The 12,949-nt window shown below is 43.4% G+C and overlaps 1 protein-coding gene across 1 annotated transcript; it reads right to left on the bottom strand.

Annotated features, from left to right (window-relative positions):
* Positions 1-526: 526 nt before the first annotated feature.
* SMIM36 (small integral membrane protein 36) lies at positions 527-811 on the bottom strand. Its single transcript, XM_073310871.1, has one exon. It carries the CDS (start codon positions 809-811, stop codon positions 527-529), a length of 285 nt encoding a protein of 94 aa, XP_073166972.1.
* Between the last annotated feature and the right edge of the window lie 12,138 nt (positions 812-12,949).

The raw sequence follows: 12,949 nt of genomic DNA, 5'->3' as shown, positions 1-12,949 counted from the left end.
GTATGTCTACACAACAAAGAAAAACCCGTGGCTGTCCCGTGCCAGCCAACTCGGGCTCACAGGGCTTGGGCTGTGGGGCTGTTTCATTGCTGTGTGGCTTTCTGGGTTCAGGCTGGAGTCCAGGCTCTAGGACCCTGTGGGGTGGGAGGGTCCTAGAGCTCAGGTTCAAGTCCAAGCCCAGACATCTACACAGTAATGAAACAGCCCTGCAACCCGAGCCTGAGTCGGCTGGCATGGGCCAGCCACGGGTTTTCCTTTGCTGTGTAGACATACCCTTGGTGCCAATAAAAATTAGGCCCCCTCTCTCTTATGGCATGACTGGTGGGACTGCAAGTCATCTAGGACTGGATGAACACAGAACAGAGCCAAACACAAAATAACTCACCCGGTGACACCACCACATCAAATCCGTCACTGTTTCAACTTACCTTGCTGGGGTATTATCCATTTGCAAACTGAAAGTAAACATGGCAGATAAGGCAAGCTTATCCATAGATACTTGAACGCAGAAGCAATTGGTGGGCCCCTAAACCACAGTAGTTCTTTTCCCTGGCAGATCAGAAGAATTTTCATAAGCAGAGACAAGTCCTTTGGCCCAGCGGGTACCAGGGCAGTTCTGTTGCATCACCACCAATCGGATTGGAGGCTGGGAATCCGTAGGAATCTCAGGAGCATATTCCTTATTGGGATCTATTCCCCTACAGTCATATAGCACGCAAGAAATCAGGAACACCAAAAGCAGAATAACATAACTAGCTACCAGGATGATCAAGTTCAAGGTTACAGGGTCAATTTCCAAGTAAAAATCCATTTCATCCTGTACTGCTGCCTGAGAAGTCAGAGAATGAAGTTTCATACACACTAGTGAGCAATGGCTAGCTGATCAGAATAAATGTATTGGCTTTGCAGTAAAAATACATTAAGCCTCAGCACTCCTGCAGCAATGGATTTCCCTGAACTGGATGATTAAAGCTGCTCAGTTTAATAACTTAAGCTCCTTCTTTTAATACCAGGTTGCCTACATTGGCAGAAGCTAAATTTGATTCCTTTACCAACAGCAGACTATCCATCTTCCTATTAGAACCCATCTTTCTTTTTTTTTGGCAGGCATGCACCAAACAATGCATTTGTTTTATTTACTCAGCTCCAGAGAGGGCTTCATGCACCAAGGTGAGTTATTATGACTATCGGAAGGTTTTACTGAAGGTCACAGATAACAAAACATCAGCTGTAAATAAGTGAGGAGCTGAATGAGGGGGAAAAGATGAAACAAGGCACGACTTGGACAGAGGATTATTCCAGCTGGGATTTATAGTATTTCACACATGACTCTATAGACTAAAAAGACATTTTTTCACTGGGAAATTTTCTTAAAATTTAATGAGCTTGATTCTCATTTACGCTATGGGCCCTTTGTACAGCCCTGGTAGTATAAAGCAGCCTTAATGTGTAAATTATTATTTATTTGTATTGGTAGTGCCTAGGAGCCCCAGACATGGACCGTGACCTCATCGTGCAGGGTGCTGTACAAACACAAAACACAAAGATAGTCCCTCCCCCAAAGAGTTTACAATCTAAATATAAACAATAGGAGGGTACAGACAAATGGGGAAGCACAAGGATACAACGCAACAGTATTGGTCAACATGAGAGGCAATGGTCTCATCACACCAGTTGCCTTACCCTTGTCTAGTTTTTTGTAGGCATCTCGGCAAAGGAGAGATCTAAGAAGGGAGTAGGAAGTTATGGCTCTTGGCATTGCCAGAGCTATGGAAAAGGGCTTTAATGTAAATGAGAATCAGGCCCCTGGTGTTTAAGTTGTGAAGAGGAAATATATAATCAGGCCATACCCCTGAAACATACCTCATTTCAAAGGATGCCACTCATTTGAGGCCCCGCCTCACCTGTGTTCCACATAAATCCAGGGTCCTCTCTTGCTTTAACAGTCACAAAATTATTTACACCAAAAAGTAAAGAATCATTAACTTGAAGTTGCAGTATGAGTCGTTTCCCCTCAAGGAAGGAATCCCATAGCAATTTAAAGAGTTGGCATAAACCATGTTTGTGCAATCTTCATTTTGGATCTGTCACAGGCTATGTGCCACTTCTGGGCCACAGCAGGTTGTGAGGCAGGCATCAAGTATTGCAGAAACCATTTTGTGTTTTATTAGAGATCAAGGCTGAGATTTTTTTCACATCTGGCTAAGCCATTTGGGCACCCAATTCTCATGAAAAGTAAGGGAAATTGGGGATCAGATTCAAACTACCCAAATGACTTAGGAGCACAAGTCAGTGGGACTTCTGCTCCTGAGTCACACCAAGGCTTGGCTACACACAGAAATAGCTACATCAGTTTTATTTCACATCTTTTATATTTCGGTGCCACTCTGTGTGAGGGCATTAGTATTTCGAACTGAGAGGGGGTAATTTTGATTTGGTTTAAGTTGGTAAGGAATGGACAAGGTGATCCTGAACTTCTCAGCCTGAGTTCTGAAGTTACAGTACTGTTCCTGCACAAGAAAGTTTCCGGAATTCTTAGTTGCTTCTTGGTGCCAAATAGCTTTGGCAAAAATGAGAGAAGATAGATGAGAAATATTTCAGCACTGACAGCTCACTTTCAGATGTCTTTCTGAAAGCTGCTATTCAATTCTTAAAATGTTTTATAGTTTGGACGTGGGACTTTTAATGGGAACTTTTCAAAAGGCTAAAATTCATTACTAGCTTCCTGGCAAAATGTTAGGTCTCACAGCCTTGATGAGTGTCTTATGTGGAACAAAAATGTATGAATTAATGCTGACTCTCCTTGTTGTAAATTAGACCCTAAGTTCATCTTTCAAAAAGTATTTTGAAAATGTAATATACTTTAGTTCTAGGGCAGAATTTTCAAAAACACCATAGTGACTTAGGAACCTAAGTCCCATTGATTTTCAGTGAAATTAAGGCTCCTAAGTGCCTAATCACTGTTGAAAATGGGACTTGGGCACTTTTCAAAATTTTGCCTCTAATCTACGTCCATATTTCTCAAGGCTCAGGATTTTCTTCAACAATTCAGAAGTGAAGAAACACTGGGTTCTTTTCCTTTTCTTGTTTGATGAAATAACATTGGGTTACGAATGATCCCCTAAATAGAATGCATTGCAGTTCTTTTCAAGGGCTGTTAGTACATACTATACAGTCGTAAACAAACCCTAGTTAATCACTAATCTAATGATTTATATTTTGGCTTCACTGGCAGATTGGAAGGGCTGTCAATGTTGTTGCTTATCAGAGAGAAATTGCTACCAAGTTTGGCTTTATTTCTGTAGATGACGCTTGAAATATATCGTGTGCTGCCCAGCTGAACTGATTTTTAGATAGTTTACTCTGAGGCCACCTAGTGGCAAGAGAGGAGGCTGTAGGGCACCTGGTGAATTTCCTCTGTGCACTCTCTTTGTAGGACAAATTTTCATCTGTGTTCTCAAATTTTGCCTGTGCAAATGTGCCCAGCTCCCTGGCTTGAGTATGAAAATGTCTGTTCGTATGAGCTGAGCAGCAGCACGTGTGTTTTTGTGTAAGAAATCAGAGGCCAAGTATGAAGGTTTCCAGTTCTTCCTATAAAAGATTAGTTCCTGTTCAGTTGGTTATTCCTCATAGAAAAATCCTATAGACATTAATATATAACATTAATGAAGCTAATAGGGTTCTACAGATATTTAATACAGTTTATAGAAATTAACTCTATAGGGAGCATAGTCTAATAGATAGAGGGCACAGAGTGGGATTGAAGAGACCTGGGTTCTATTCTGGCTCCTGCTAATAACCTGCTCTGTGACCCAAATTAAGTCACTTGCCTCTTTGCTCCTTCATTTCTTCTCCTACCCTTTGTCCATCTAGACTGCAAGCTCTTTGGGGCAAGGACTGTCTTTTACTATGTGTATATATAGTGACTAGCACAGTAGGGTCATAATCCCAACTGTAGGCATTGCTTTAATAAAATAACCCATCTAATAGCAAATGAGCTCTTCCCTATAATTTCTTTTAAAATCCATTATATCAGATTCCATAGCAGGGATATAATTCCATACATAGGTTAAAAAACAAATCAAAACCTTGAGAAAGTTTATAACAAGACTTTCTTGAAAGGGATGATTTTATTATGGGCAGTTATATGAGTCAGTGAATTAGTTCAATCACCAGTGATCTGGATCCAGTGCATAAAAACCTTCACAATGGGAGGCAGAGAAGTGACAGCCTCTGGGCTGGTATAGCGACCATGGAGGGACTTCTTAACTGTCTTGTCTGATCCGTAAATTGATGCAATTGCATTGAAATCTTGCATGGTTCCCTCAAAGAAATCCCATTGATTCCAGGTGTGTGAGGGGTGATGGGAGTGAACTTCACCCAGAGGAAACGTGCAAGATCATAACTGCCATGACTTGTATCTAACTTCAGCAGGCCTCACAAAAAAGGAATTATTGGACAAAGATTAAAAAAGACTAGCTAGGACTGAAACTGAAAATATAAGGAGGGTAAGGATGGAACCTGGCGTTTTAGATCAGAGTTGATTAGGTAGGAGATGGCCACAAGAATAATACTCACCTTAAAATGAAAGCAATGGGTACTGGTTACGGAGGAAGTAGAGAGAGAGCGAAGCACGGTTCATTCATTTGGAGTAGCTGCAATCTATATTTCAAAGAAAAAGGAAGCAATTCCTGGAGTGAAATCAGTATTGAAGAAAAAATGATACTAATGAAGAAGAAAGGTGAGAAAGCGGGGATATCATTGCTAATGGCCTGATTGTGACCAGCCTTCACGTGAGGACACAAGGGACAGGAAGATAGCTCTGGGATCCTTCCCCCGAGCATAGGAGCTTGCCATAATAGTGGCCCTTATTCTTTCTTGAGCACGAGAATTGCTCCCTGCACAGGTGCTGGAACTAACGTGCTTGGGGTACTGCCGCACCTCCTGGCTTGAAATGGTTTCCATCATATACAGATTTTACAGTTCGGTTCAATGGCTCTCAGCACCCCCACTTCACAAATTTTTCCAGCGCCCCTGGGTCCCTGATAGCACCATCTGGGCACTAGTCTGTTTAAAAGGCGCCTGGTGACCATGTCCCAACCCTCCCACATCGACTGCAGCCTCCTAAGGGGCTATGCAGCAGCCCAGGCCGGCTCCAGCGTTTTTGCTGCCCCAAGCGGCAAAAAAACAAACAAACAAACAACTTGCCGCCGAACGGGGAGGCGGAATCCTGCCCACCGAACACAGAGGCGGAGTGATGGTGTGAATTGCTGCTGGCGACCGAAGAACAGTCACGTCCCCGCAGCCGAATTGCCGCCGAGCGAGAATCGCGCTGTGACGGAGCGACCACCGAATTCCCGCCGCCGCCACCGAGGGCGGATTGCCGCCCCAGAGCCCGACGTCCTGCCGCCCCTTTACGTTTGCCCCCCCCCAGGCACCTGCTTGGTTTGCTGGTGCCTGGAGCTGGCCCTGGCAGCAGCTGCATTCCCCACAAGTTCAGTTATTATCATTTGCAGCGTGGTAGCATCTCAGAGCTCTGGTCATGGACAAAGGGCCTGATGTCAGGACCTTGGTTGCAAATCCTGGTCACCCACACCCACTGGGTTCTTGGGAAGTAGCCTTGGCCGTCACACAACACCAACTCATCCAATTACCAGAGAATTCACAGACACGGGTGGGCCAGTTTCCAGGGTTCTGTGACCTGCTTCCTGATTGGCCACTTGATCTTGGCCCTGATTGGCTGGTGAACGTATATAAATTTCCTGCTTCTGTTCTGGCCTTGTCTGAGCAACAAGCCATTGCCTGCTAGTTGCCACTTGGACCCAGCTTGACTCCACCTGCTGCCTTGCTATACATTCCCCTTGGATTGGATCTCCTGGTTATCACACTCTGAACTCTGACCACTGATATGGATCGGCCTTCAACCTGCATGACCCCTGAGCATTGCACCAATTGTGCTAGGCGCTGTACAAACACAGGACAAAAAGACAGCCCCTGGTCTAAGCCTAAGACAAGACACAACAGGTGGAGACAGATGGCAAAACACAAGGAAACAATGAGACAACACTGTTCAGGTATCCGGAGTTCCAGAAATCCCAGCAGCAAACTGCTCCAAACTTCAGGTTTGTGCCTCAGTGACACAATCTAGATTAATAACTCTCAGGTCTGGAAGTATATTGCGACCTGCAAAAGGAATTCACCACACAGCCCAGGCTCTTTATAATGAAGGAGGAAGCATTTTCCTCCCATGTCACCCTCCAGAATTGAATCCTGACAGCCAGCGGCACAAACAGAGCCTCAAACAGAACTGAAAATAGCTTCTTAAAAGCCAAGCATCACTCTATTGATTCCAGCTGGTTACACCATGAAAGCTAACTGACACACTGATTGTCATCATTATTAAGAAGCTAGGTTGATTGGTTTAACTGCTTGTTCTGTCTGAGAACAGAGTCATTGCTAAGAATAGCCCCAGGATAAATAAACCCCTTTAATCTTAGTCTGAAGTGGAAGAGGAGGGAAGTGAAGATGTCAGCAATCCCAGTGTATGATGCAGAACACAGTTAGAGGACGGAGATCAGGTGTAGAATAGGATGGGATTAGTTGATTGATATATCCTGTTCTGTATCTATCTTTGCAGCTGAAGAAAATGGATATTTACAATGGAAGGAAGCTTACAATGGCAGGATTGGGGTCTATGGTTATAAAATCTGCCAGCTTTCATTTGCACGTTGTCATAGCCCAGCCATGAAAGTTGTGAATAATAAAACAGCATGGGAACAAACGTGCTGCAATGATTATTCAAACTGTAGTTAGTTCACAAATCCCGATCTAAGACTCAAATTCACAGAACATATTCTATAGTGGCAGGGTACATTATGCACATTCTGAATGTTGGCAGCTGGAGATTAAATCCCCTGAGCATGCCCCGTCCTCGCTCCTCCCCCAAGCGCCTCCTGCATGAATCGCGGTGGGCTGGAGGTGCTGGGAGGGAGGGGGAAGAGCTGATGGGGGGGCTGCCGGTGGGTGCTCATCACCCATCATTTTTTTTCTATGGGTGCTCCAGCCCCACAGCACCCACAGAGTCGCCGCCTATGGATGCAATCTTGTTTATTTACAGGGATTCTACAAAATCCTTCTTCTCCGAATGCAGGAGGAGGGATTTCTTGGCTTAGAGCCCCAACCCTCTTTAGCCAACACCGGACAAAAAACTCTGTATAGTTTCTCTAGGATCATAGCATGCTCACAGGCTGCTGCTTGACTTCCTTGCTTTTTGCCTATGTCTCTGTCCCCCCCACCCCAAATCAATACTCAGTTGAACCCTCCACCTATATAATGCTAGTTTCTGGGCAGACGTTATTAAGCCTTGTTTTAGGTATGTTTCCTTACAACTATCTTAAGTGGAGGGCATGTTCACACATCAGTTTTAACGAAGTTTTAACTCAACTTGTAACAAGGTTTCACTCAGCTCATAACAACAAGTAAAGTTTAAGAATTTTAGGTTAAAAAGGAATAAACCATCACAACATCTATATTGGGCATATATTTCATTTAACTGAATGGATGGTCTTGGTTTCAAGGTGCTGGATGAGAATCAGGAGATCTGGGTTGAATTCCTGGAATTGCACAGCTTATTGTGCGAGATTGGGCAAGTGACGCAGGGTCAGATTTTGAAAGGATTAGGTGCCTAAAGAGGCATGTAGGTGCCTAATGGGATTTTCAAAAGCTAGTTCAAATATTGGGTACTAGTTGAGAGGGATGCAGGGTAAGAGCCTTATAGCACCTCCTGCTGCCTGACTCCTAGACAGCAGGAGGATGATATTGATCTAGTGAATGCTCCCTGAGAGCAAGTTAATGTGGCTTTTCTCCAATGTCAGGACAGAAGAAAATGAGTGGGAGTTAGGCACCTAGGTGAAAATCCCACACCCCTCTCTGGAGCTTCAGTGGCCTAAATACTTGGCCCTAGTGCCTCTGTGCTTCGGTTTCCCCTCTGTAATATGGGATTCATATTTTTTTCCTTTCTCCCACTTAGTGTGTCTGAGCTAATTAGCTTGTAAGCTTTTTGGATTGGAGCCTGGCTTACTATGCATATGAAAGAGGCAATGTGTATGTACAGCAACAGCACAATGGGGCCCTGAGCTCGGTTGTAGCACCTAGGTGCTACTGAAATAGAAGCAATAAGAGACCAAGAGAGATCAGCTCTAATTGCAGCACAAATACACAGTATACATTTCAGTCCGAGTCCAATGGACAGAGGACACTAGTAAACAGTGGTATGGCTTGGCAGGCAAAGATTTAGGCCAGCGTGGGGAGGTGTTTGTCCCCTCACTTCCTGCTGCCCAAAGCAGGATCTTTTAATTTAGAGGGGCTATGTGAGCTCGTACATTCCCGCCATGTATAAATGAAGGCTGGACACTTAGTAAATACAGCACCAAAGGCAATAGACTTAATCCAGGATGGGGGGGTCAAAGCAATAGCTTTCCTTTCTAGCCTTTTCCCAGTGGGCATACCCATTGCAAGGGAACGAGACTGGACTGTGTTCTGTTTGTACAGGGCCTAGCACATTGGTGTCCCGGTCCATGTCTAGCGCAATACAAATGCATAATAATAATTGGTTGTAACAATAAGGATCTACTACTTTGCACTTCTATAACACTTTGAATCTGAGGATTTCAAAGCACTTTCCCACTGTTAATTTGTTATGTCACTCAACAGCCCCACTGTTGTCAACCATCAGGGTTAAAAAATATGAGACAGGCCCCAAAGTGTTGTGAGACTGGCTTATAAACCATGAAATGTTAAAAGTTAATACCGATTGGGTTCTTTCTTTTCCTTCTACTGTTAGGGCTTTTAGGGTTGAGGTTTCCAAGCGTTTCTCTGCTAGTAACTTACATTTTTAAAAATAAAAGTTGAGATTCTCAAGGTTTCACCAGACTCCAGGAGCTGGGGCTTTAAGAAAAATGCCAAATATCATGAGACCTGTGATAAAATTTTGAGAATTGGCAATATCACAACCTTACGAGATAGTTATTATTACTCCAACTTTGCAGATGGGTAAAATGAGACAGAGAGAGGGTAAAGTTAGTTGTGTTACGACACACAATGAGTTAATTTCCAAGTGTATCTCTAGATCTCTATGTATCCATCTAGGTTTTTATAAGGATGCCCATTGCCCTGGTGTCTGAGTGCCTAATATCCATTTGTGTTTCTTTTGTGCTACTACTTTTCCTATAAAGGATATGAACATTCTCAATATTACCAATTTGGAAACAGGAGATTTTTCAGAATTTCTTCCATGGATCGGATAGAATTCCTCTGTGTGATGCTGAACAGTTCTTGCTGCACTATATCTCCTTGTCCAGGAGATGGCATTAAGAGATCATGTGCATTTGGAAATCCTGAATGCTTTCTTGTAAGTTCCCTTAAATGTTAGAAACATACATATTCTTGATTAGGAGGGAGACCTCTATTTTTTCAAACTCTTTTAGTCCATACTGTCATTCCCATTCTGAAGAGAGAAACAATTTTCCACTGTTATTGTTCATGGTTTATGCTATACTCTCTCCTCTCAGGAAATGTTTAAGTGCAGTGGTTAAACCATTTCCTGCTTTAGAGGTGCATTTTTATCAATTTGATCTGCACTCCATGAGGAAAATATAGCTATTAAAACAATCACTTTAATAAAGAAGGAATATAAACTTGGGGAGAAAGATCAAAAGGAAAAACAAGTAACCTAGTTGTTGGATGCACCTACTCCACCAAATATTATTATTTATTTGCACTGTGGTGTCTTCCAGCAGCCCCAGGTCAGCAAGGCTGAGGTTAATGACTGTTCACATGCTTAAAGTTAGGCACTTTACTGAATCAAGGCTACAGGGCCAAATCAGGAATTTAGGTCCTATTGTGATAGGCGCTGTACACACATACAATAAAAAGTTGGTCCCTGCCCCGAAGAGCTTACAATCCTAAATCCAGTGTTTGGTTTTACTTGTCTGCCATCCCTATCATGCCTGCAACTGCCAGAGCATGGTACTGAGTTACATCTAATTGTCTTCAGCTGTGATTCAACTAAAAGGGAAGTCTTAGATAAAGAAAACCAGATGTAATTTAGTCCTCAGTGAAACCAGACTAGTTACCATGATGTGGCATGTTCCGATCAGCTGTTTTCTCTTCCCTGGGGAGCTGTGTCTATTCTTGGATTTGTGATGGACCTGCTGTGTGACTTGTTCTCAATGCCGTCCTCTCTAGGTGTCACAGGAATTCAGCTCCTCACAGGACTAGGCCCATGTGCTGGGGGGGGTGGGAATGTCTGACCACAGCAAGGTGGAAGGAACAGCACTGGCGTAGCCATGCAGGAATTACACTTAGAAGATTTCCTGGAAGAGGCAAGTGCACAAGGTGTGTGAGGGAGGCTCTAACGTCTGGCACCAAAGGCGCACAAAGGTTTCAGTGACCTTGGCAGTGCTGTGTGTCAGTCTTTATTGTAGGATGAGAAGCTGTTGAACAGGTTCCCTGCTCTATTTGGCACAAATACTATATGCCGTTCTTCAGCATTGGACATGCCTGGCTGCCTCTCCCTTCATTTTCCTGGAACAAACATGTTTGCTACGGGCAGCATAAGGAATGCACTATTCCTGATGAATGTTTGAATTCCCTTGAGAGAATGTTACAGTATCTGTGGGCAATAAATCAGGACATAGTCTTGCTTCTGAACTCAGGAGTATTTGTTCTGGATCCGAATTCAAGATTCCGTTGCCTTAGGAGAAATGGCAGCCTATAGGTGCTTCCCAGTCATCTGTGTGTTTTTATGGGCATTCAGTCACATGCTATGATTTTTTCCCCATCATACCAGAGCCTTGAAGAGACCACTCAGAGGCTGCTGCTCCAGGAGTCTACGGTGTCACCCAGAGAAGAAAGGAGAAGGTAGCAGAGCTTAGGGACCACCCATGCGAGTAGACCATGCTGAGACAATTGTTCCACGTTGTTCTGTGAAACCAACTGTTCTTCAACCCAGAATGCGCCTTTGCTGAATGCCGTGTAACATGAAGAGGTTGCAGGCAGATTAGGTGGATGATAGGAGGTGGGGGACTCCTAAATGAAAGCAGCCTGAGCAGATCACTGTCTTGAAAGATGTTGCAGAACACTCCACTTATTCAATAGTGGCTCAGTGTCCTACCCAATGGAGAGGATAGGAATGGGAAGGGAAAGTAAAAGCAATGAAAGCTCCTAGGGTAGATGATTTTTTTTTCCAGGCCTATTGCTAGAAGCTCTACCGAGCCCAGACCACTCTTATTTTTTCCACCAGGCAGGCCAGCTAACTGGTAAAATATCTAATAGTTTCCCCAATGGTGGAAGTTCAAGAGTGTATTCACTTTAATGGCATTACAGTGGCTGCAACTGGTGTCCCCGATGTATCAGAAAGTAAATTAGAAGGTTACTAACATTCCCCTACTAGTATCTGAAAAAAACAGCAACACAAGGATTGAGTCATGTCTTTTGTTTGAAGGCACTGGAGAAATCGAAATCTGTTTGGGTTTGGCTGTTTGTAGGGATTAGAAACCCCGCAAAGACGGAGACTAACAAACATACATACAAACCAAACACCCGGTAAACAAGCCCAGCTGGTCACAGCTGTTCTTTCCATCTCTCGTTTCATTGTTTGCAGAACACAATGAAGCAATCGAGCGCTGAGAGGGTTGAACAGACAAAAAGCACCCACGTGCCCAGCTCTGGAGTACTTTGTAAAACCCAAATACCTGGAAAAATAGATCAAGTCTGGACATCAACAGGAAGTTGAAAAATTACTTCAGTGGAAGAGCAGAAACATAGATGTCAATCATTTGGCTATAGGCATCATGGTAGAACAGATTTGATCACATACAGGATGGTTTCCAAACTCCACATTCAAGTTATTGTGCACTGGTTACATAGAAGGTAATAGTCTACTTTTAATGCACACACATGCACTCCCTCTCTCTCACACACACACAGATTAGGGATTTGCCTAATGATCTCTAGGAACAAACCTTTTAAAAAACAGGAATAAGATCAATTCTACAGCCTCTGGTTCTAAAGCAGCAAAGACTTTGGTTTTTGTGGACGCAATGATCACAAAATGTATGATTTCACAAAAAATGGAAGAGTAGGCTTATGCCTAGAATAGAGCAGTGGTATTCAGACCAGTCTGAGTTAGCAGTCAAAGAAATGAATAGCAACTATATGAAGCTGAAGAAATTTGGACCCCATTTCTCAATACATTTGGATAGAAATGTTGAGATGGCTCATGGAATGCCAGACCTCCATTCCACCGAACTCCTCCTCTTCACCCCCCAACGCCTTTCCTTTCCTCATGTTATGTCTATGGTCTGGTTTTATACTGTCTGGGCTTGCAGCTTTGACAAGTTGTAAATTTGAGTAATTCCATTATTTTACTGGCAATCCTGTGAAGTATTTGGAACCGTTTACACGCTGTACATCATTTATCTTTTTTTGTACTTTTCATTGTCTGTTTCTCTATGAAAATCAACGACCAATTAATCCCCAAAACCATTTGCTTAAATCCATCTCTATTCAGCAACACACTTTAAAATCAATGGGACTTAATCAGGGGCCTACAGTTCAATGCTTTGTTGAATACAGGTGAACTGCTGGGCCGTTGCCCCTGAGATTTGCCCCATACCATACTCAGTCTGTGTCACTCTCTCTTTTTCATCCCTCTGTGTGACCCTACAAGACATTGATTTTATTGGTTGATTATTTGACTTGGATTTATACAATAATAGAAAGAAGGGAACCCTTCCAAGGATCCAGACACCCCTGCTGGAAGAACAGAGATTGAATTTAAATAGCATTTACTTCTGAGACAGCCACCAAAATTTAACCCAGAGCTCCCTTCCCCTATGCAGATTTAACCACCATCAAACGCTGCCCCTTGCAGCAGCAGGTGCACACA

The sequence above is a fragment of the Lepidochelys kempii genome, chromosome 14, assembly GCF_965140265.1.
Source record: "Lepidochelys kempii isolate rLepKem1 chromosome 14, rLepKem1.hap2, whole genome shotgun sequence".
Taxonomy (NCBI): domain Eukaryota; kingdom Metazoa; phylum Chordata; order Testudines; family Cheloniidae; genus Lepidochelys; species Lepidochelys kempii.
The sequence above is the reverse complement of the archived record's forward strand: the minus strand, read 5'-3'. Positions and strand labels throughout refer to the sequence as shown.

What these genes read in the sequence shown, in the direction of transcription:
- SMIM36 (XM_073310871.1), bottom strand. Translation starts at nt 811, where the DNA reads ATGGATTTTTACTTGGAAATTGACCCTGTAACCTTGAACTTGATCATC.